Below are 25850 nucleotides of genomic sequence, written 5' to 3'. Positions count from 1 at the left end.
CCCACCAGTTTAGGGTCTCTGCCCTGTTTTGACAGTCTATCCTGAGGTAGACACTGGCACTCACGGTTGTGAGCCAGATAGCATGACGGGGGCCTTTAATAAAACCATCAAATATTCGCAATTAGATCAAGAGATTAGCAACACAGCCCTGCCCCTCAGGAAGTCCCATTAGCAGGGTGGGACAAGTTTCTCCAATGACACAACTGCAGAAAGCCTCCCTGGCCCCTGCTCTATCACCTCACCCACCTTTGGTCTCCCTTCCAAGGACCACACTCATAGGATCCTGCTTAGCTTCCCTCCCGCTAGGTAATTTCACCCCTCCTCTAACGTCAGAGAAGCAGGGTAGGGATAAGGGGGTTTGAAATTCCCACCTGCCGCTGACCGTTGGTCTCATGTTGTCTCTGCCGTGCCCCGCGGCTGCGTGAGGTCCCAGCTCGGGCGGCGATAGGCCCCGGCCCCCGTGGACAGGCCACCCCCTGCCTGCCCGCCAGCACAGGCAAACCACCAGCAGGGAGTCCGCCCCCCTCGGCAGACAGGTGTCACACAGGATGATCTGCCTACCCCCGCCAAGCAACAGAGAAGCTGGCTCATGATGGCCTGGGAGCAGCCCCCCGCTTTACCCACAAGAGGGGACCTGCTTTGTCTACACCCAGCTCAGACATCCCCATGCAGGCTCACAGACACGAACAAAAGTGCACCTGAAGGACAAGACACCCTTTGTCCTATTGCATTGACAGATCAGCAGCCCCCTGATGACATGGCATAGTGCTAGAAAGGGAAAGGGTGTAGGAGGAAGCATTACTGCTGTAAAATCTGCGTAGGAGTCAATGATCCACTCTCTTTAGTCTTTTGTGACCTAGCCACAGACCATGGGGATAGATCATTATCAACAGAACTAAGTCAAGGGACAGAGGCTTGCAACAGCTTGTATACCATAGGTAAGAATAAAGACAGGTTTCAGAGTAGCAGCCGTGTTAGTCTGTATTCGCAAAAAGAAACGGAGGACTTGTGGCACCTTAGAGACTAACAAAGTTATTTGAGCATAAGCTTTCGTGAGCTACAGCTCACTTCATCGGATGCATTCCATTAGCACCAATTAGCATTTCGATGAAGTGAGCTGTAGCTCACGAAAGCTTATGCTCAAATAAATTGGTTAGTCTCTAAGGTGCCACAAGTACTCCGTTTCTTTTTGCGAATACAGACTAACACGGCTGCTACTCTGAAACCTGCTTCTTTTAAAGGGTTTTAAGCTGCAGGGATATGATCACAAACAATGTATGATGCAAATTTTCTCTAATTTAGACAGTCAGGTGCCATCAGACCTCTTTCTCAAATAGTGGAGTTCCAGAAAATTACTTTCCTCCAAACACACGACTTGCAACAAAACAGTCTTAAGAGCAATACAGGTCTCAGTGCAAAGTTTTAGCAAACATTTATTTTGTTTAAGCTAAGTCACAATACCATAATTTATTTGCGAAATCGGTCTACAAATATTTAACTACATAATACATTGATCTGGTGGTCAGAGAAGTAATAAATAAAGCCATGTATAGCTCTGTAAAAATAAGTTTGATAGTCATAACTTCTTAAAATATCAGCAAAATCTAATATTTCCCTAAGGGTCATATGTCAAAAGTAAACATACACAATTTTCTTCAGAACAAATCATTTTACATAACAATTTGCACAAATTTAAATATGATCTACACTTTAAATCTCATGTACAAAACAGGATGTGAAATTAAATGACTGACATCAGTGCTGAGAACTAGTGCTACAATAGCAAATATAATTCCTGGTTAAAAAGAAGAAAGATCAATTTTTAATGTGCTAATTCTAATCACAGTTCAATGGAATTATCCAAAAATTTAAAATACATGCAGATACAATAAAATCTTTATTCTCAAAAACCAGACAAGTAGAACTTATGGTCAATAACATCATTAGCTGCCAAAACTGGATTATTAGTATGTGAGGCAAATCACATTAAAAAAACTTTACACCATCAAAAAGCTAAGGTTGGTACTGAGTCTATTTTCCATATTAACTATGCAACAAGTCTTTAAAAGCAAATCACAATTTGAAGAACACACTATTAAGTACACTACTGATCTACATCGGACTTTATACATTGTACTCTGACATTCAATACCACTTTTGAAAACATTACATTCTGAATACAAAACAGTTAACTATAGGTGAGTTGTGTACTTTCAGATAAACTGCTACAAATGTAAAGCTTTACAGAATGTTGATGTACTGAAATACACACAGTAGTTTCAAATATTAGGCCCTAAAGTATGAAATATAAAAACTTAAGACCTTAATGGAATTTCTGTTAAAGCCAGACAGCTTGAGGTCCATCATAAACGATCATGTCAATCAATAAAGTAAGGTGACATTCTTCTAAGTAGCTGCTGAAGACAGGACAATAAAAAGGAGCCGGTCAATATTACTAGCCTCTAGAACGGATGACAGGATTTGTTAAACTATGCTAAAGAATGCAAAGATATTACTGCCCATCTCGGAATGAGCCATTTAGTGATTAGAGCAAAGTACGGGGAGTCACAAGATCTGGGTTTTATTCCTATCTCTGCCACTGACTTGCTGTATGGTCGTGGGCAAGTCACTCAAACTCCGTGCCTCAGTGTACCCATCTGTAAAATGGAGTGATTACACATCTTTGTAAAGTGCCCTGAGGCCCTCAGATAAAAGCCAGTATCACACAATCACTTCCTATGGAATGAATTATGAAGAATGGAGTAGAAGAGCCTAGTAGGTGAACAGTATGGAAAATAATATTGTATGGAAAAATATTAGTAAACTATATTTACAAAAGTAACTTGAGAACTGAAATACACCACCAGATTAGCCTTCCAAAAGCATTTTAACTACTGTGCACATTAAATTCAGAGCATTTACAATCATTGAATTTTTGTTTGTGCTCTTTCAAAATAACTACTTTTGAAGTTAGCAGACTATACACTGAGATAATTGAATATTGGGAAACAATACTGATTAAAATAGCCAATTTTATATAAACTGCCTAAGCATATTTGCCTTGTCTATTTATAACATTTTAAATTTTCTACTGTGTTTAAAATGAAACATTTCACTATACCTGGGATGTAAGTAAATACAAAAATATATTTTCCTGCATGCAGCAGGGTGGGGAAGTTTGGGAGAAGAGTGTTGACACAAAAGGGCTGGTTTTACCAAAAACTAAAAAAGTGACATTAAAAAGAGACATGGGAATAATATGAATATAATCCAAAAGTAAATTTTATGGTAACATTTTAATGTAAGTCTGTAATATGCAATTCTTATTATTCTTATATTAATCTTTGTGGTTTTATCTTCAGTACTAAATATAGATTACCTAAAATATAAACATTTTATGTAAAATATAAATCATATTCATAGAAAAGAAAACAGGCATGAATGTACAGACTTCAGGTAACAGTTACACATCCCTGTATTTCCTTATTTAGGACACAATTATGCAAAACTGACTCATGTGGGTCACCTTCTCCCCCAGGAGTTGTCCCACTGAAGACAGTGCAACTATATGCTCTAGTAAGGTTTGTTTGCAGGCTTCAGTCCTTAGGCCCCAAATTCACAAAGCACTTTGCTAAATTGGGACTTTAATACCTAATTTCAGAGTCTACTTTGTATCCAGATCCTACAAGCACTACTGAGGGTAGTGATTTTTACTATGAATAGTTCCGTTGCTATCAACAGCACTACATCTATTAGAGACCACAGGGTTGAGCCTGTAGGACCCTAACCTAGGTTTTTAAAGCATAAGAATGAAGAAAGAAGTTTAAATACGGCATTATTAATTTGGAAGCCTGCACATAATCATACAATTTATTTATTTTTTTGTAGACAAGGGTTGGGTTTTTTTGTTGTTAAATCAGATACTTTGCAATTTTCAACAAAAACTTTGTAAGGATTCAGGGTTTTTGCATTTGCATATGTGGCCACTTAGATAGCATGAAGGATTAAAAAGGCTCACACTACATACTGTCAATTGCAAATTAAACCAATTAACTAAGTTTAAGTTATCACTGACAAGTTGGTGCCAAAGATCAAAAAACCCTATATTTTAAAATGGCCATAAATATGGATTTAAAAATAAATCATAGTAATACAAGTTCAATATGACAGACCAAAAGAGAGATCAGGCAAGTAACATGCATTTTTAAAGTAGTCTTCTTGTATGCTTCAGCATTAAAAATTAAAAGGAAATTTACAATGAAAATTCAATGAAATGTTAAAATCCTGGTTAAACCCCAAAACAACAAGTTGAAGACAGAATGCCAAATTCTGCTTAGGTGGTTATATGCAATTCCCCTGAAGAAAACAGGGACACATATGTGAAATAGCAGTTTTTGGCTCAGCACAAGATTTTATTTTAACACAGCTTTTAAAAAATATTAGAAACTGGTTCTTCTGAAATGATGGTGCATATTATCTGTTTAGGTATTTATACTGTGCTCATTGCTATGGCATAAATGCTTTCCCACCATACATCCCCAGAACAGCCTTGAAAGTACTGCATTACAAAAGTTAAATGATTTCTCAGACTTTCCTCCCTGAGGTTACCTTTGTCTCAACACACTTCAACAAATCTTACAAAGTCAGTGTCATAATGATCTAGCTTGTTAGCATGGTAAGGATACAAATACAAACACCCACCAAAATAAAGTCGCTTCAAAGCTTTCTAACATCACTTTGAAATAATCCTCTATTTTATACACACTTAAGTGACTGACCTCCCAAAGACCCACTGGGGACACGGACTTCAAGCAAAAAGCACCCATAAGACTTAAAATTTTAGAAAAAAATCCAGATCTTCCTCAAGATAGATTTATTGCTGCTTATTGGTCCTGAGAAAGCTTTAAGCAACAATACATTTGGAAGTATTTTATCTGCTGCATTTTTTGTTCTGAGGAAGCATGTGGGTCCTGAGATTTAAAAATAAAAAAAATTTCTTCTTATGCGCTCCTATGTGGAAAATGCTTTACTGTGAAGATCAAATATAAACTACTCTGCCACTGAAAATTTGTCAGCACACTACATTTCTTATCCTCGTAGCAATTTTTGATTTTTTAAACTGCACTTTAAAACAAAACAAAACACTGAAGGCAAAGTCCATAATATGAAAAGCTAAGAAAGAAAACCACATAGCTGTAGAGAGTTATGGGTCCTTCATTTTGGGGTGGCTTTAAAGGGCTTCTGATTTAATGAAGTAACTCCCCTCTTGCCATTAAAAGCTATGGTATGATATTTTTTGGCCTGAATGTGAGAAAATTTTTCATACTATATGAAAAGGCAACTTCAGGCAATGAAATAAATCAACAGTAAATTAGAATGCTCACACCTTTGTAAAAAAAAAAAAAATTAAAACATGGACCCACTATCACTACTTCTCAAGAAAAACATTTGGTAGCCTAAGTAAGATTTTTTTAATGTCAAATTTGCATAATGCTCAGCTCAGCTTCAATATTTTAAATAATTACTCAATTTGCTTTTATAAAAACTCTACAAAAAGATGTTTTTAAATGCTTGTAAAAGTAAGCGTTTTCACTGATAAAATTCTAGTCATGGATAACGTTCTCTGAATATATAGCTAAATCTCATATCTTATTTTACAAGTGTTTTTTTCTGAGTGTATGGTCTAGATAAATTACTCTTATTCTTCTAAACACATGATCTAAAGTTTTAACATTGCACATTTTTATCATGTGATTTTTTGTTGCTTAGTAACTTTCAATGAGATAGTGCTTAGTAACCTTCTAGTGAGCTGGTGTGAAGTGATCTATAGGTTTTATTTCATTGGTCATTGGCTCTGTCCATGTTTTCCATTATCCTAGTAAGACGTATGTTCAGAAGTCTAATTTGACTGTCAATATGGTCAATCTTCTCCTCAAGGCTGCTGCTGCTGTTTCTCCTCCAATAAAATCCAACGGGTCCAGTCATGAAGTAGACTGCGACAACAAAGCACAGAGGCAAGACTGCATGCTCTGGTTCTCCTTCATACTTCTGGAGGATGTATACACATGAGAGGGCAAACAGAGCAACTCTTACAATCCAGAAGAAGCGACCAAACAGCATATGTAAGAGACAGAAGAAGAATCCAAGGAAGATAGAAAAAAACCAATAGGCAAGTAAAACAGCACCAATCAGCAGAAGAACACGCGTAGGGTTGTTGGCAACTGCTGCAGGGCTGAAATAATGAGTCAGGTTGGAAGCTGAAAAATAAAAACAAATTTATGAGAAATTAAAAGATAGTTTAATTACATCCGGCAAAGGTAAGTGTAAACTGTGAGCATAACAACTGAAGGGCCATATATCTGCAGAAGTTTCAAGGCTATGGTTTCTAGAGAAAAAAAAAAGGTGTGTGTGTGACCAAATTACTGGATAATGATAAATACATATGTACCCCCGTGTGCCCCTTTCATATACCAGCAATCATTAGATTATTTCTATGGTTGTGACTGAGTGAATTCACTTCAGTTAAAGAGAGGGCCACACTAGTCCAGGGCATAAAGTTTAGAACTAAGATCAAGGGTAAATATGGTCTTCATGTAGTAACATTTAGATATTATTTGTTAAGCTGCATTCAGCATCACACAACAGAATAGTACATCCACCTTTAGGATCACGACTATTTCTACCCTTTGTTTCTTTTCATTCTCCTCCCCCTCCTCCATCTTCCTTTGTTTCTCTGCTCTTTCCTTGTGTCTTTCCTTTTCCCCTCTGCATTTCTTTCCCTGCAGCAACTTTCAGTTTACCCTTCGGACTTTTTCCTCATCCCATTCCACCTGATAAAGCGATCAGCAATAAAATAACGACAACATGTAAAGAGATTAATGACAGGAACTCCATCTGCACGCAAGACTGCTTAAAATTATTCAGCTTTGTGGAGTCTAGATCCCAGAACCATTAGGAAAATAACTTAGTTGGAAAAACAGTATTTTAATTTTTAAAGTGTCTATTTTTGCTCTATTACAAAAACAAGTCATTGTAATCAGAGAGCCACATATCCCAAACTTTTCCTTCAAAATTCACAGAACACTGGTGCAAGGTGCTATTTCCTAGGCAAGGTTTATAAGCACAAACGAGTGTGTCACCATATTAGAGCACCTGGGCAAGCCACAGCAATATGCCCTTGTTTCGGAAAAGCTAGGAATTCAGTCAAACCAAAGAAAGATATTACATTAGAAGTGGAGAGAACATTCTACTACTAACTATTGCAAAGCACATTATAGAAAAGTGCTCCATTAACTTCAACAAAGTTTCCATCATTAAGTGACACACTTAGTGATAAAAATCGTCTTAATTTATTCCTGTTCCAGCTCCAGTGTCTGATCTACAGCAACCCTAGGACCATGGGTCTTCTTTTCTCTCTTACAGATAGGAAAGGAGTCACATTTGCAGAGTGCTCTATATGACCAGACTTAGCATTAAGAATGTTACAAATATCAGAGATGGGAGTAAGAAAAGGGAGAAATAAAGAGCAGGGAAAACAAGAGAAAACTTAGGTACAGGCAAGGAAATGGACAAAATGAAGGAAGGAAAAAAAATGTGAAAATACCAGGAAAAATTATGCAGACCTTTTTCATTCTTTTCTAAAGAAAACTTTCTAATAACTGTCCTCTCTTCAGAGAAATATTTTCAAGGCACCCTCATCATGCTAACACAGTAAAGGGATTAAGCTACACAAACCCTTTAAAAGTTTTATTTCCCATACCTCTGCCCAAAGAATTTAACAGTGTTGAGTCCTGTTTACAGAACAGATATAGCAGCAGTGCAAAGCTTTTCTCATACTGCTTTACCAAAATACTTCACCCGCTTCTGGAGTGTTGAGGAGCGTTGGGATAAATGGAATTTCAGGGATTACATTATAAGAAAAGGAGAAACAAACTAGAGGTGGAAACTAGTCCCCACCAACACTCTAGAATGGGTAGCTACCTAAACCAGCCCTCACAGCTGCATACTCTAGGTGCTCCAGAAACTGTCCTCTCCATTCTCTTTAGTGGATGACACCCAGTCACAAGTCTCAAAACACCCAGTAAAGAACCTGTCCAGATTTAGAAAGCTACACAAGACATCTCTTTGCCCAGATTTTCAACTCAGTGAACTATCAGCTCTTGGATTTTAGCTCACTGCTCAGATCTCTTTCCATTCTCTGCTTCAAAGCTACAGAATGCAGAGTAGCAGGATTGTTTTACTTCTTTTGTTTGGAAGTATTAATGACAAAATGTAAACCCTGGAAGTGCTCCCAGAAATTGCGGTGATGGATGATTTATAAATGCATGTAATAACAGGTATCAAAGAGAATACAAATGCAAAGGTAATACATACCTTCTTAATATTCTCCATCCTCCCCATACCTGTAAAAACATCCATAAGGATTACCTGCATAATTTTGGGTTTAATAGACATCACACTTACCATCAATTCCAAGAACATCCAGCACATCAGTCCATATTCTCCAGAATGTGTCTACTAATACATCCACACCGTAAACAAATCTTTCTGTCAGCCTTGAGAAAAACTGTAAAATAAAATGCTACTGTAAAGAATGACCATTGGAAATCAACCTTGAGGGGTTTATGCAGTTTATTCAATTTTCAGTACATCTTAAGCAAACAAACATAAATATATAAATATATATATATATACACACACATATATGTAAATATATACATATATTTCCCTTTACCATAGTATCTGCGTGCCTCCAAGTATTTAAAAATAAATGTAGCAAATCTTTCTTTCCTTCCAGATCACAGCAAAAACTGAATTAACATAGGTTTTTGTTTGCCTGCTTGTTCATATTTGTGTGTTATTTGCAACAAGTTCATAACTGATGTGTGAAAACCAAAAACTCTTTCAATGCAATTCTCAGATATTTACTGAAAACCTGACAGGTCCATAAACAATGTGTTGGAGATCTACACAAAACTTTAACGACAGTGCAAATTATACTCATTCAATTCAGCAAATTACATACCTTCATGTTGTTATGATACAGAGGGAGTTAAGATTGGGAAATGTGAAGTTAGAAGATTGAATGAGAAAATGAGTACACCTGAAGGCTGATTTGGTTTCCTTTGGGAACAGCCTAATCTAAATTTGTTTTGAAGATTACTCTACTTGTTAGTCTTATTTCAGTTCTTGTGTGTATCCCTGAAGAATCTGACCTGAATCCCTGAGAAGCCTTCTGAAGGCTGTCACTATAAAATTCCTGAACAAAAAGCTATCGAGATTATAGGTGAAAAAGATGGATATTTGGCTCAGCTTGCTTCATCTAATCTAGCACCTGCATCTTCCATGCTGCTCCCTAATTTACTGCCAGCTATTGTGTAAGAACCTTCTCCTGGCCTCCTAGTGACATCCAGCTCAGCCTTCCTCTCTCTCCATTTCAACAATCTTATCTGAACACATTTTCTTCTCCTCCTTGCCCAAGTGTCTTGATTCTTTCCCTCTGACACTTTACTGTATTGAATACAAACAATGCTGTAACTATATTTCAAAAAGCACTGTGACAAAACTGGAATATATGCTCTGTATAAATCGTTTAGTATTGCTTCTAATTTACTTTCCCAGCACTAGTTTAATAATCCATCCTATTTGTACTAACAACGAGAAGGAAGCCAAAGATTTCTCATTCAGTTTCTGCTTGGGAGGGTAGGGAGTTCTCAAACCCAGTTTTTCTTTGCTATAGAGCACTAGGGGACAGAGGGCCCTGGGTCCACAATGTGAAAGTCATTGGCCACCGCTTCTAAACAGCACGAACCTGCGCTAGCATCTGGTGGATCAGAGACGCAGAGCAGCCACCCACAGAGGGAGCCAGACAGCTCGCAGCGCCCTCCCCGTCCCGCCCCATGGCCCCCGGGAAGGCTCTTTTCTGCCGGTTAATCCTCACGATGGGTCTCCTTTAAGTTTTCGGGGGAGCAGACTGTCCGCGCGGAGGGGGGCTGTCTCTACGCTCCTACACCAGCTGAAAAAGGTGCACGCCCCGAGCGTCCCCCCTTCCAGCCTCACCCCACGCCACCAAGAGACGCTTCGGGGTGAGGAGGCAACGAAGGCAAGCGGCCCCCGTGGGGCTTTCAACGATTCCGGCTCCCACCCACCTCCACCCCGGGCAGACCCCCCCGCGGCTCCCGGGCAGCCGTAGTCCCCGTAGGGCTGGCGCGGGGCGCCCGGGAACTTGCGGGGCTTGCTCGGGGCGGTGGGGGGCCTGCGCCGGGGGGGCTGCGGGGAGCGCCCGAAGCCGGGAACGGGGCGGCGGCGCGGGATGGCGGGAGCCGGGGGGAGGGATCGGCCGCAGGGCCCGCGCCTTTTCCTCACCCCGCTAGGGGAGGGCAGGGGGCTCGGGGCTCGCCGAGGGGTGGAGGGGGGGCTCGCCGGGGGCGGGGGGGGGTCTCACCTTCTGCAGGGCCCGCACGTTCTCCTCGCCGAACAAGCTGCTCACCCCCTGGTAGATGCCGCTGGCCGCCCGGCGGAAGCTGTTCTGCTTGTCGGCGCCGCGGCTCCGGGCCGCCCAGGCTCCCGGTCCCACCACCTCGCCCAGCAGCAGCAGCAGGAGAAGCAGCGCCAGGCCGGGCACGAGCCGCCCCCTGCCTCCCGCCGCCATGTCGCTCAGCCCGGCCGAGCCCCCCTAGCGCCGCCGCCTGAGCGCGAGGAGCCTGTGGCCGCCGCTCCCAGCATCCTCCCGCCCGGCGGGCCGCACAGCTTCCCGCGGCGGCTGCAGCGCCCCCTGCGGGAGGCGGAGTGACAGGGCCTGTCCCTCGGGGCCGCCCGCCCAGGCGCCGGCGGCGAGCCCGGGCCGGGTAGCGCTCGTCGCCGGGCGGAGTGACGGGCAGCGCCCACAACGCAACACACACACGCTGCACACCCCTGACCTCACAATACACAGAGTGCACACCCCTGACAGTGCAACACCCACACCGCACACCCCTCACCTCACAATACACCCACACCGCACACCCCTCACCTCACACTGCACACCCCTGACCTCACAATACACCCACACCGCACACCCCTCACCTCACACCGCACACCCCTCACCTCACAGTGCACACCCGACAGTGCTACACGCACACCGCACACCCCTCACCTCACAATACACTCACACTGCACACCCCTCACCTCACACTGCACACCCCTGACAGTGCAACACACACACCGCACACCCCTCACCTCACAATACACCCACACCGCACACCCCTCACCTCACACCCCTCACCTCACAATACACCCACACCGCACACCCCTCACCTCACACCGCACACCCCTCACCTCACAATACACCCACACCGCACACCCCTCACCTCACACCGCACACCCCTCACCTCACAGTGCACACCCCTGACAGTGCTACACGCACACCGCACACCCCTCACCTCACAATACACTCACACTGCACACCCCTCACCTCACACTGCACACCCCTGACAGTGCAACACACACACCGCACACCCCTCACCTCACAATACACCCACACCGCACACCCCTCACCTCACACCCCTCACCTCACAATACACCCACACCGCACACCCCTCACCTCACACTGCACACCCCTCACCTCACAATACACCCACACTGCACACCCCTCACCTCACACTGCACACCCCTGACAGTGCTACACGCACACCGCACACCCCTCACCTCACAATACACGCACACCGCACACCCCTCACCTCACACTGCACACCCCTCACCTCACAATACACCCACACCGCACACCCCTCACCTCACACTGCACACCCCTGACAGTGCAACACGCACACCGCACACTCCTCACCTCACAATACCCAGAGTGCACACCCCTCACCTCACAGTGCACACCCCTGACAGTGCAACACCCACACTGCACACTCCTCACCTCACAGTGCACACCCCTGACAGTGCTACACCCACACCGCACACCCCTCACCTCATGGTACACCCACACCGCACACCCCTCACCTCACACTGCACACCCCTGACAGTGCAACACCGACACTGCACAGTCCTCACCTCACAATACACAGAGTGCACACCCCTCACCTCACAGTGCACACCCCTGACAGTGCTACACGCACACTGCACACCCCTCACCTCACAATACACCCACACTGCACACCCCTCACCTCACACTGCACACCCCTGACAGTGCAACACGCACACCGCACACCCCTCACCTCACACTGCACACCCCTGACAGTGCTACACGCACACTGCACACCCCTCACCTCACGATACACCCACACCGCACACCCCTCACCTCACACTGCACACCCCTGACCATGCAACACGCACACCGCACACCCCTCACCTCACACTGCACACCCCTGACAGTGCTACATGCACACCGCACACCCCTCACCTCACGGTACACCCACACCGCACACCCCTGACAGTGCAACACGCACACTGAACACCCCTCACCTCACGGTACACCCACACCGCACACCCCTCACCTCACAGTGCACACCCCTGACAGTGCTACACCCACACCGCACACCCCTCACCTCACGGTACACCCACACCGCACACCCCTCACCTCACACTGCACACCCCTGACAGTGCAACACCGACACTGCACAGTCCTCACCTCACAATACACAGAGTGCACACCCCTCACCTCACAGTGCACACCCCTGACAGTGCTACATGCACACCCCTCACCTCACAGTACACCCACACCGCACACCCCTCACCTCACACTGCACAGCCCTGACAGTGCAACACCGACACTGCACAGTCCTCACCTCACAATACACAGAGTGCACACCCCTCACCTCACAGTGCACACCCCTGACAGTGCTACACGCACACCGCACACCCCTCACCTCACAATACACCCACACTGCACACCCCTCACCTCACAGTGCACACCCCTGGCAGTGCAACACCCACACTGCACACCCCTCACCTCACAGTGCACACCCCTGACAGTGCTACACGCACACCGCACACCCCTCACCTCACAGTGCACACCCCTGACAGTGCTACACGCACACCGCACACCCCTCACCTCACAATACACCCACACTGTGCACCCCTCACCTCACAGTGCACACCCCTGACAGTGCAACACGCACACCGCACACCCCTCACCTCACGATACACCCACACCGCACACCCCTCACCTCACACTGCACACCCCTGACCATGCAACACGCACACCGCACACCCCTCACCTCACACTGCACACCCCTGACAGTGCTACATGCACACCGCACACCCCTCACCTCACACTGCACACCCCTGCCAGTGCAACACGCACACCGCACACCCCTCACCTCACAATACACCTACACTGCACACCCCTCACCTCACACTGCACACCCCTGGCAGTGCAACACCCACACTGCACACTCCTCACCTCACAATACACAGGCAGTGCACACCCCTCACCTCACAGTGCACACCCCTGACAGTGCTACACGCACACCGCACACCCCTCACCTCACAATACACCCACACCGCACACCCCTCACCTCACACTGCACACCCCTGACAGTGCAACACGCACACCGCACACCCCTCACCTCACAATACACCCACACTGCACACCCCTCACCTCACACTGCACACCCCTGACAGTGCAACACGCACACTGCACACCCCTCACCTCACGGTACACCCACACCGCACACCCCTCACCTCACACTGCACACCCCTGACAGTGCAACACGCACACCGCACACCCCTCACCTCACAATACACCCACACCGCACACCCCTCACCTCACACTGCACACCCCTGGCAGTGCAACACCCACACTGCACACTCCTCACCTCACAATACACAGAGTGCACACCCCTCACCTCACAGTGCACACCCCTGACAGTGCAACACGCACACCCCTCACCTCACGATACACCCACACCGCACACCCCTCACCTCACACTGCACACCCCTGACAGTGCAACACCCACACTGCACACTCCTCACCTCACAATACACAGGCAGTGCACACCCCTCACAACGCAACACACACTGCATATCCCTCACCTCACAATATACACACCCCGCACAGCACACGCTGCATAGCCCACCTCACAATATACACACATTGTCCACCCCTCACCTTACAACATACAAACCACCCCTCCCAGCACAACACGCACGCTGCACACCCTCACCTCACAATAAACACTTTGCACACCCTCACAGCACAACATACACCCTGTACATTCTTCTCTTCACAATATACACACACACCGCACACCCCTCACAGCTAGGGTGACCAGATAGCAAGTGTGAAAAATCAGGACGCTTTTTTTTTCCAGGGTGTGTGTGTGTTATAGTTGCATATATAAGACAAAGTCCCTAATATCGGGACGTCTGGTTACCCTACTTACAGCGTATCACACACACACCCCTCACAGTGCACCACATCCACCTCTCATTTCACAACACACACACCTTGCACATCCCTCACCTCATAATTAGGGCCCTACCAAATTCAGGGTCCATTTTGGTCAATTTCACTGTCATAGGATTTTAAAAATGGTAAATTTCAAGATTTCAGCTATTTAAATCAGAAATTTCATGGTGTTGTAATTAGAGGGGTCCTGACCCAAAAAGAAGTTGTTGGGGGGTTGCAAGGTTATTGTAGGGGGGGTTGCAGTACTGCTACCCTTACTTCTGTGCTGCCTTCAGAGCTGGGCAGCTGGAGAGCTGCGGCTGCTGTCTCAAACTGTCTACATCCTCTGTTCCTGCATTTATAGAGAAAAACAGGCTTCTGAGTGGCTGCAAAAGTAAGACTATTAGAGGTATTATTGCATCCTCTGCTAATGAGCAGTGCATTGAATTAGAATAGGGGGTAGGCCTGGATATAAGGCACTCTGTTATGTGATATGAAAATAGATAGATAGGCTTATGTGTAAGCAACTTTGCTGAAAGTATCAAATAAATAAACTGGGTTTAGAGGTCGGGTGGCATGTTCAAAAGCAACCAAGTGACTTTAGGTGCATGAGTCCCATTGACTTTCACTTTAACTTGTGCTCCCAAGTCCTAAATCAGCAGTTCTCAAACTTCATTGCACCATGACCACCTTCTGACAACAAAATTTACTACATGACCCCACGAGGGGGGACCAAAGACTGAGCCTGCTGCCCCGGATGTGGGGGCCAAAGCTGATGCCCAAGACCTTTTACCTTGGGCGGAGGGCATGTAATCTTAGCCCTGGTCAGTGCGGCTTGGGCTTCAGGCTAGGGCAATGGAGCTTGGGCTTGGGCTTCAGACTTGCTGGGGCCCAGGGCCAATACCAGTCTTGGCGACCCCATTAAAATGGGCTCGCAACCCACTTTGGGCTCCTGATCCACAGTTTGAAAATCCCTATCCTCAGTCATTCACAGGCTTTTGACAATCCCACTCAGAGGCAATAAATAATAAAAAAAATGCACAAGGGAGCATTGGAGCTGGCTGCAGTGCTGTGGGGAAGAATGGAAAGTGAAAATATTACCTGGAATCTTATCACAGCTTGGCTCCTAAGAAGCAATATTGTCAACCCGAAAAGTTCAAAAATCATGAGTCAGACCCATGGGTGGTGGGTGAACACCCGCCAGCCCTTCCCCTTTCACCCGAGATCCCGCCAACCATAGCTGGAGGAGCCCTGAGTGGCCAGAGGAGCCCCAGGCTGCCTGCCCCACCCATCTCCCCCAGCACTGGGCCGGCCCCATCGCCACCCCAGGGTGCTGGCTCGACCCCCCCAGGCTATCTGTGGCTACTAGCAGGCCCAAGCTCCAGGCCACTGGCTAGAGCTGAGCCCCCGCCCGCTTAAGGGTAGATGGCGAGGGAGGGTGATACCTTGGGGTGGAACATGAGCGGGGCCACAGCCTGGGTCAAGGGAGGCTTAGCCTGCCCTGGCCTTTGATACCCACCACCCATGGTCAGACTCCCAAAAATCATAAGATTGGCCAAAAAGGGGTGGGTCACAGGAGGTGGGGTGTGAAGGGGTAGGTGTGTGTGTTATGCATCAGTCTGCCCCTGGCTGCCCTGATGCCTGACTCTCTCTCAGGTGTGTTTGTGTTGTGAAGAAGATAGGTGTGTGTTGTGTTGTGAGGAGTGATGTGGCAGGGGTGTGTGTTGTGCTGTGAGGAGTGATGACGAGGGTGTTGTGCTGTGAAGGGTGTACAGTGTGTGTGTTGTGCTGTGAGAGGTGGGTATATGCAGTGTATGTATTATAAATAGGGCCTTACCAAATTCAAGGCCATGAAAAACACATCATGGACCGTGAAATCTAGTCCCTCCTACCCCCGGTGAAATCTGGTCTTTCATGTGCTTTTACCCTATACTATACAGATTTCATGGGAGGAGACCAGCATTTCTCAAATTGGGGTTCCTGACCCAAAAGGGGCTTCACAAGGTTATTTTAGGGGGTCATGGTATCGTCACCCTTACTTCTGCCCTGCCTTCAGAGCTAGGTGGCCAGAGAACAGCGGCTGTTGGCTGGCTCTGAAGGCAGCGCCCTGCCAGCAGCAGTGCAGAAGTAAGGGTGGCAATACCATACCATGCCACCCTGGGCAGCCGCCGCTCTCCAGCCGCCCAGCTCCGAAGACAGTGCTGCGGCCAGCAGCAGCACAGAAGTAAGGGTAGCAGTACCGCAACCCCCTACAATAACCTTGCAACCCCCCAACAATTTCTTTGTGCAACCTTAATTTGATCCCCCTGTGCATGTGTATTATGGTGCAATCTAATTACATGATCAAACTATTTTTTTCATAGGATCCCTGCCTCATTCAGTGCCCTGGACAGACTGTGCCCTGGGGAGGAGTCAGGATCGTTATCATCAGGGTTGGGATCTTTAGATCCACAGCACAGTCCCTTGTCACTTGAACTAAGAGTAACTGGTAACTGCTGTTATCTTTGTTTGGACCTGCCACGAGAGGTGGTGAAGACACACACTTTTCCAGTGGGTTTCACAGCTATTTTCTAGAGAGCAAAGGGATATTGAGAATTGGGAATATAAGTCAATTCCAGCAATGTTTCCAACAAAATGATGCAAGTATAGAGGAAAGCTCCCATAGCCACAAGCTACTCTGAGCAGGTACTTGTCAGGGTTAGGGGCTATGCTACCACTGCTGATGCTCCCCTACGGAGTAGGGATACAGCAGCCCCTCAGGTCCTCAGAGCACAGGGGCTGTGGTTTCCCCTGGCCATTATGCAGGCTGGGTAAGTTTGGAGACAAAGGCTCCTTACACTTCCCCCAAACATGCTGCCTGTGTGAGGGCCCCATGTCAACCTCTTCCTTACAGTGATTGCACCTTTGGCAGGGACCAATGCTGTGACATCATCTGAACTACATGGTGTTCAGTGATCACACAGTGTTTAAGGTGCTTGCAAGAGTTTTGCTTTGTTCGGAATCCAGCTCCAACCCTGTGTGCATAATAACTTTCACAGCAAGCAGTCCAGACTCTCTGTCAAGCTCAATCTTTAAAGGCACAGCCCCAAATACAAACTTTTACAGTGAAGTGGAGAGTGGTTAAGGATGTCTCTCTCTGGGCCACATTTCATTAGACCCTAAGAATCAAGAAGAGGTGAAAGGTAGCTACAGATAATTATTAGTGTTTTAGAACTACCAAACTTCTCACTTGTACAGGTATGAATATTATTTGTATGTATTCTAATCAAGATCTGAAATTACAGCTAGTACTTTCATGTATGTAATAGATTCCAAGACTGAAGTGGACTCTGGATGTAAGCTTTTACATGTTGTCCACAAGAAGAACTGGATTTGCTTCAATTATTGTGTTGAAAGTTTCCTCAATTGGAGAAGGATCTCCCTCACTCCTGCAGAACAAGCAAGGTCCAGCCCTTTGTCCCTGCGTGGTCTGGAGCAGAACAAAGGACATTTGGTGTCTTTTTGGTGACTAAAAGCTTTATTTTGGGAGTTCTCCACCTTCAGAACAAGTCCTCAGAACCATTTGTGCTGAACCTGTTAGTGTCTGCTTGAGGAGTTTGTCTATTTTAGAACAATCCTCATAAGGGTGCTTAAGAGTTTAGACTTCCAATCATTCCATAAAATGTGTGCCTTGTGGTGTATCCTGCCTCATTGTGTCAACCAGACAACCTCTTCAGTTCTCAAAATGGAATTTAATCTTTGGATACTTGCACAGGTTTATTCACATACTTATTATATTCAAGTGGGTGTGTGGAGTGTCCTTAATCCAAACCTAGAATAAGGTGGGGGAAAGTATCTTGTTTTGAAATGATTTTGTTATACAAAAGTAGCATTTGAAAGATATTTGGGTGAAAATGGTGAATTACAATGAATACTGTTCACACTATTATTCTCCAGTCTTTAAAGCTGCTGAAATGTGGGTATATTCTAGTGTAAAAAAAAAATTTCTAAAGTAGCCATACAACGATATTCAGTTTTCCTTCAAGTTCTTACAGTTTCCTAAAGCCTCCTTTGGAATCCTGGAAAATTAAGGATGAGACTGAGAAAAGGAGAGAAAGAATTGAAAACAAGGTAAGAAAGGAAGAGGATCGGTGGAGGGAGATGGGAGCAGAGATATACACAGGGGTGGAGTTACTGTAAATGCTGAATATATGTGTCAAGATTTTCTGTGGGTTAGAGCATAATATACGATAAAATTCTCAAAGTGCCCCCTCCTCTTTGATCCTCGTGTGTAAAGTAAACTGGGCCACTTTCTTTTCAATTAAATTCTCAGCTCAGTAAAATAAATTACACTGTTCCTCCTAAATCATGTTGTACTGGCATTTTTCAGGTATAGGCTGCTTTTGGGTGGAGGAAGGCAGTTGCTACTGCTTTTTTATTATCTTAAACGGAGTATAGATTTAATTATCAGCTGGTATGTCTAGACTGGAGGTATTCTCTTTAGGTCTCTGTCTTACTCAACTCAAAATAGATAAGGCTGCCACCTGCACGAGCGCCAAGCTAAAAGCTTTCCTCTGATTGGGCACACCTCCATCCCATTCTTCAGCTCATTGGTTCACAGCGCATTAGGTTTTTTTAAAGCTCTTAGGCAATTAGTCTGTCCTTGTGTCGGTTTCTCCATTGTCTGGCTAGCCTCACATGAGGTGGGTTCTGGGCTGATGTGGGACCAGCCAATCCCGGTGCAATCTGATTGTGGTGCGCTGCCGCAAGGAATCCGTCCGCACTACACAGCCGGCGCGATGTTCAGAGCACATGGGCAGGTGCTATTTAAAGAAACAGTCAGCGGCTTTGAAAGGGAATTACAGTTTTTCATATATTCCCCTCCTACACGCACGCACAACCATGATTGTGGAATTTTTTTTCTTACCGGTTGAATAATAGAAAGTAAAGAGATGATTGGTCATGCTGTAAGGCTGATAAACTGGGATGATTTGAACGATATTTTTTAAAAAGATGACAAATGAAATGTAAAATGCCTAACTGCAACACACACAATGCGAGAAAGCCTCACTTTTTAAGAGAAATGTACTTTTAAAACTGACTAAATGCAAAGTGAGAGGTATTTGGCAACTCTCTTTGGAAGCATACCAAGATACATGAAGTGAACTATTTGCCAGACATTTATATCAGTTTACTTAGATAACATGCAGGGCATCTTAGAAATAGGAAGTAGCATAAATTAAAAATCTATACATTTACAAAATAATTACAACCTAATCTGGAAATTGGAGAGACAAATAGTGTAGCCAGCTGGAAAAAGGTAAAATTCTCATTAAAGGAGAGAATACAATTATGATTTCCTTAGAATACTGCTAAAACTGATTTGCTTTGTTGCTTAACTACTTCTGTACCTTCTGTCCTAATGTTGATGCAGACAGTTAAGGTTTTTTCGCTGGGGTGTTGGTTTGATTTTATCTGGTGAATGTATCCGATGAAGTGAGCTGTAGGTCACAAAAGCTTATGCTCAAATAAATGGGTTAGTCTCTAAGGTGCCACTAGTCCTCCTTTTCTTTTTGCAAATACAGACTAACACGGCTGCTACTCTGAAACCTGATTTTATTTAGGAAGTATTGGGGTTTCATACACTTATTTTTCTTTTTGGATTCAAGAAAGTTAAAACAGTAATAACTCCTCTCTATTTTAAATCTAGATATATCTTTTTCAAGTGCCTTAGGAAAGTCACAAAATGGACAGTGTAGACCTCCTGCAGAGAGATTGTTTTTTTGCCACCTGCAAATATCTTTATATCCGTTTATATTTGGTCAGATTTTTAAGGTTATCTTCACACCAGAAGGGCAGGAGACTCAGAGCCAGATTATCTGCTTCCTACTTGGAAAAGCTGTGGGAAGAGATTTACAGAGAATCTCCATGCAGAGACTACCCCTGCAACAAGCCACCTTGGCCCCCAAACCTGATTTGTTTCTATCCCCTTGGATCCCAATATGGTTTAATTGGACCTGAATCACCAACAACCTCCTCTGTCTGTAGTTGCCCCAGGAGGGGCTCTGCGGAAAAGGTAATACAGCCTTTCATTGTACCTTTACTTCATTCCATTGTGCTCTCGCAGCCCAGTGTGACCCAGCCCATGAGAAGGTTTTTTTGTATGTGGAAAAGCAGCATTTCAAAGAAAATGACAACATTATTCAAACTCTTTTTCTGCCAGCCTTCAAACTTGCTAAAACTGGGTGTATTCTAGCCTCAAAATATCTAAAGTAGTAATATACTGTGATCTCTACTGTACCCTTCATTAGAGAGACAAGGTGAGTGAGGTAATACAGTATCTTTTGTTGGACAAACTTCTGTTGGTGAGAGAGGCAAGCTTTCAAGCTACACAGAGCTGGGAAATGTACTCAAAGGTATGTCTACACTGCCGTTAGACACCTGTGGCTAGTCAGTGCCAGCTGACTCAGGCTCTGGAGACTGAGGTTAAGGGGCTGTTTAATTTTGGTGTAGGCATAGGGACTCACGCTGCAGCCTGAGCTATGGGACCCTCCCATCTTGCAGGGTCCTAGAGCCTGGGGTTTAGCTGGAGCCTGAACATCTACACTGCAATCCAAGAGCCCCAAACCTCATGAGTCAGCTGGAACAGCCTGGCTTTTTAATTGCAGTGTACACATACCCATAGTGTCACACCTAATACAAGGCTGAACAGATTGTTTAGCACAGTGGTTTTCAAGCTTTTTTCATTTGCAGACTCTCTCCCCCCCAAAAAAAATTTTTTTTTGAATAGAGGCTCAGACCCCCTCTGGAAATCTTAGACCCCCAGGGGTCCACGGGCCACTGGTTTAGCACAAGCCGTTCACACCTATTTCCAGGGACCATTCAGGGTGAGTGCCCCAGGAACACCTTTCCAGTCTGGGGGCGAGGGGTGTGGAGGGGGAAATGAGGAAGGCCCAGTTGCTTGCCCTTCTGTTACAGTGCTAGCTGGGAGCGGCATTCCCCGCTGTGACTACATCACCACCCGTGATGGCAACAGGAGATGCCTCTGCTCCATTCATTGATCACTGCTCGCTTCTCTCCATTAACTGTGCTTACACCCCCCCCCCCCCCCCCGAGCATTAGCGACGCTGGGGACTGCGCTGCATTTATCCCGGGTTTCTGATTGCTTGGGGTGGGGGTGTGCGGGGACGGGGCAAGGTTACCCTGGCCGGCAGCGGGTGGGGCCCCTGGCTCGCTGCCGTCTCCAGCCCCCGGCGGCGTGCGGGGGTGGGGGCGGCGCACTCATTCGCTTGCCCGCCCGGCGGAAGGTTACAGCGGGGGGCGCGCTGCCTTTAAAGGCCGGCCCGGTAGGCGGGGCGGGGCAGTATTGGCTGAGGCGCCGGCAGAGCTGGTCGGGTGGAGTGAGGTGGCGCCGCCGCCGCCATCATCATCATGTCCCGGGAGCCGGAGATCCTGGAGTCCCAGGTGATGTGGGAGCCCGACTCCAAGCGCAACACCCAGATGGACCGGTTCCGGGCCGGGTTGGTCGGCGCCTGCGGGCTGCGCCTGGGTGAGCGGGGTGGAGCCGGGGGGCCGCGGGATGGAGGGTGGCCGTGGGGGCAGTGGCTGGGCTGGGGCAACCTGCTGGGGATACAGCCCCATCAGCAAGGGGGGCGGGGGCTGGGCTGGGCTGGGGGGATACAGCCCCATCAGCAAGGGGGGCTGGGCTGGGCTGGGGGGATACAGCCCCATCAGCAAGGGGGGCTGGGCTGGGCTGGGCTGGGGGGATACAGCCCCATCAGCAAGGGGGGCGGGGGCTGGGCTGGGCTGGGGGGATACAGCCCCATCAGCAAGGGGGGCGGGGGCTGGGCTGGGCTGGGGGGATACAGCCCCATCAGCAAGGGGGGCGGGGGCTGGGCTGGGCTGGGGGGATACAGCCCCATCAGCAAGGGGGGCGGGGGCTGGGCTGGGCTGGGGGGATACAGCCCCATCAGCAAGGGGGGCGGGGGCTGGGCTGGGCTGGGGGGATACAGCCCCATCAGCAAGGGGGGCGGGGGCTGGGCTAGAGGTTTGGACGAAGGTGGTGTCCAGAGGACTTTAAAAGGGTTGTAGGAGGTGGCGGGAGCCAGGAGGTGTCAGTGAAGTGAGCGTTGTAGGGCGCTTTCAAGGTGCAGCTTAAGGAACAGGAGGACTTGTGGCACCGAAGAGACTAACGCATTTGTTAGAGCATAAGCTTTTGTGGGCTACAGCCCACTTCATCGGATGCACAGAATGGAACATATAGTAAGAAGACAGCTATACATGCAGAGAGGGTGGAAGTTGCCATACAAACTGTAAGAGGCTAATTAATTAAGATGCGCTATTATCAGCAGGAGAAAAAAACTTTTGTAGTGATGATCAAGATGGCCCATTTAGACAGTTGACAAGAAGGTGCAGCTTAGGGAGTGGTGGGATGGGAAGATGTTATCCTACTTTAAGGGGCAGATTGCTCTATTTGCCTTTAGGAATAAAGGGCCTGATTCTGATTTCCAACCCCCCCCCCACCACCAGTTTTTGATGCCTGACATTGATGGAGTTACTCCTGACTTTCACCCTGCGAGTGAGGTGGGAACCAGGCCCTGTGTCTTTGGGTTACTGCATAACTAAGACAGACAAGGCCCCCTGAAGAAATATCAAATATATTCTCTGCAAATGACGTCGTGGGGGTGTGGAGTTACTTTCTGAGAAGGACTTGCTTACAATTTCTAAAGCACGTTTTGAAACCTTTGAAGCATCCTGCACCCTCTCAGGTCTAGAGGGTGGCCCAGGCTGTGAACAGTCTCTGGTGCCCTGCAAGTGCCTAATATATGAAGATGCTTCAAAATCCTGCATCTAATTCTATTAGGAACTAAGAGAATAAGAATAAAAATGGATGGGTTTCCTGTCAGTCTTGGCAAGGGGTATCAGCCCTAAAGACATGAATATTAGTGGCTACTGTGCACTTATGACTTCCAGGGACATGAATATCAGGTGTCGGTTTTGCCTGGCAGAGGCCTCTGTCAAGAGGCAAATTCTACTGTCTTTGTTTAAAATTGATCTATTTTGAGATCCCAGGCATATGAGTCTGTTAGAGAATTCATTTACATAATGCTGAATGCACATGGTGTTACACAGTAGCATGTCAGGGCTAAACTAACAGGTCCCTGCCTTGAAGGGTTTACAGCCTAAAGGCTCAAGTGAGGACAAACTGTACAAATAAGACAACAAACAAAATGGGGAATGGCTATCTCTTCGAGTATATATGATTCATGGAGAGCATGTGGATCTGTAATTTCTGGAAGGAGGAGACACAGGGAGTTTGTCATATTAATAGGAAGAAGAAAAGGAGGACTTGTGGCACCTTAGACTAACACATTTATTTGAGCATAAGCTTTCGTGAGCTACAGCTCACTTCTTCGGGTGCATTCAGTGGAAAATACAGTGGCGAGATTTATATACTTCATCGGATGCTGTAGCTCATGAAAGCTTATGCTCAAATAAGTTTGTTAGTCTCTAAGGTGCCACAAGTACTCCTTTTCTTTTTGCAAATACAGACTAATATGGCTGCTACTCTGAAACCTGTCATTAATAGGAAGGTTATCCTATTTATATGGGTTGATGTGGGAACAAATAGGATAGTGATGAGAAGCTTAGGTGGAATGCAAAGAGCAGAATGGTATGTAGGAGGTTGAGATTAGGGCATATGTAGGCAAGAATAGGATAAAATATATAGGAAAGGGTGGAATTATGGTGTGCTTTGGAGGTATGGGGGGGGGGAAAGAAGAGGTTTGAATAAGATATGGTGGAAGAGTGGGAGCCAGTGTAGATTTTTCAAGTAGTGGGAAGACCTACTGGGAACATCTGGATAGAGATTATGTTGACAATGGCTGCATATCTTTGATCAACTGGAGGAATGAGAGATGAGAATGGGGCAGGCCAGAGACGTATAGGCTGCAGTGATTTAAAATGTCCTGAATGCTGGACTGGAAAAGAACTTTCTCATTTTTATATAGAGATCTTAAAAAAAAATTGGTCGCAGGATTTGGCAATGGCCTGGGTATGAGGAAAGAATAGAAGAGAGGAGTCAAAATGATCTTCATGCATCTGTCAGTCAATCTCTGGTATTTCTAAGATGCCTGTTATCATGCAGTCTAAGTCCTCAATCAGAAAAATTGACATTTACTTCCCATCTGAAGGCATCAAAACAGGAACTAAATCATTGTAGCACTTCTTGCTCTGTCAACCTTTGACAATGTGATGGTGACTGCTTATACCTAGGGAGCTTGCAAAGAGGAGGCTCATGATGATCATACTTAGAATTTTTATTCTGTATAGCTCAGTGCTTTACGAAGGTGGGCAATATTTTTCATTTATAAATGATGAAACAGACATCCTGAGGTCGAGGTCAAAGTTTTCAAAAGTGATTAGTAAATGGGGGTGCCTCAAATGTGGGGTGCCCAGCTTGAAACAACTGGGCCCTGACTTTAAGGGGTGCTGAGCATTCAACTCCATTTGAAGCCATTGAGGAGTGAATGCTCCCTTATGGTGACATTTGTGGTAGGGAATGGCAACAGTTCATTAACAAGTGGAACATTGTGTTCTTTGTGAGGGCCTGTTGATGTATGGTTCTCAGATGGCTTGACAAAGGAGGGGGCTACGAATTCATTCTGAATAAACAAATACACATTTTTCAGCCCATTAATGAATGGGTTGTAAAGCACTCAGGTGAGCTAAAACCATCTGTTACGAATGCTGTAGAATGCTGTATCGGCGCATGTGCGTTGCTGTAGTGCTTCTAGGGCAGATGGTCTAAACCAGTGGGAGAAATTTCTCCCATTGAGTTAATGACTCCAGCCCCTGTGAGTGGTGGTAGCTGAGATGGTGGGAGAAGCTCTCCAACTGACACAGTGTTGTCCCTACCGGGGTTTAGGTAGGTGTAACATACATCGTTTAGAGGGATGCTTATTCACACACCTGACTGACTTAAGTTATTGCCAAAGTAAGTTGTAAGGTCTAAATTGTCCATGTGGATCAGTCACTTCTGCTTGAAGTCATATTGGTGATACCCCTAGCAGGGAAATGGCTGTTTATCTTTTGGATGCCTCAGATTGTGCCTAATTAGACTTATTAATGTGGATCCATCATCGGTTTTCCCTTTCCATTTATTCCGCTTCATCCACTGACTTGCTGGAAATGGCCCACCTTGATTATCATACACGTTTTAAAGAGTGTGGTCACTTTGGATGGGCTATTACCAGCAGGAGAGTGAGTTTGTGTGTGTGTGTGGGGGGGGGGGGGGGGGCGGAGGGTGAGAAAACCTGGATTTGTGCTGGAAATGGCCCAACTTGATGATCACTTTAGATAAGCTATTACCAGCAGGACAGTGGGGTGGGAGGAGGTATTGTTTCATGGTCTCTGTGTATATAATGTCTTCTGCAGTTTCCACAGTATGCATCCGATGAAGTGAGCTGTAGCTCACAAAAGCTCATGCTCAAATAAA

At 46.1% G+C, this 25850-nt stretch overlaps 2 protein-coding genes across 2 annotated transcripts in view; one reads left to right on the top strand and one right to left on the bottom strand.

The window, feature by feature from the left end:
- Nucleotides 1–1407: 1407 nt before the first annotated feature.
- On the bottom strand, nucleotides 1408–10716 carry BRI3BP (BRI3 binding protein). Its single transcript, XM_077834810.1, has 3 exons — nucleotides 10445–10716; nucleotides 8464–8566; nucleotides 1408–6257 (listed from the first exon to the last, which is right to left on the bottom strand). Exons 1-3 carry the CDS (start codon nucleotides 10649–10651, stop codon nucleotides 5839–5841), a joined length of 729 nt encoding a protein of 242 aa, XP_077690936.1. The 5' UTR covers nucleotides 10652–10716; the 3' UTR covers nucleotides 1408–5838.
- Nucleotides 10717–21784: 11068 nt separating this feature from the next.
- AACS (acetoacetyl-CoA synthetase) overlaps nucleotides 21785–25850 on the top strand; it is a 59903-nt gene continuing 55837 nt past the window's right edge. The window contains exon 1 of the mRNA XM_077834844.1: nucleotides 21785–21902. Coding sequence (XP_077690970.1) covers nucleotides 21785–21902 — 118 coding nt within the window. The remainder of the gene's footprint in view (nucleotides 21903–25850) is intronic.

This window comes from Eretmochelys imbricata, chromosome 15 (assembly GCF_965152235.1).
Source record: "Eretmochelys imbricata isolate rEreImb1 chromosome 15, rEreImb1.hap1, whole genome shotgun sequence".
NCBI classification, from domain to species: Eukaryota; Metazoa; Chordata; order Testudines; family Cheloniidae; genus Eretmochelys; species Eretmochelys imbricata.
The sequence above is the reverse complement of the archived record's forward strand: the minus strand, read 5'-3'. Positions and strand labels throughout refer to the sequence as shown.

Excerpts from the sequence above, each read along its gene's own strand:
- BRI3BP (XM_077834810.1), bottom strand. The coding sequence starts at position 10,651 with ATGGCGGCGGGAGGCAGGGGGCGGCTCGTGCCCGGCCTGGCGCTGCTT. Across the intron at positions 8,567-10,444 it reads ACGTGCGGGCCCTGCAGAAG|TTTTTCTCAAGGCTGACAGA; the intron begins GTGAGACCCCCC and ends TTTATTTTACAG. Across the intron at positions 6,258-8,463 it reads GGATGTTCTTGGAATTGATG|CTTCCAACCTGACTCATTAT; the intron begins GTAAGTGTGATG and ends TTTATTTTTCAG.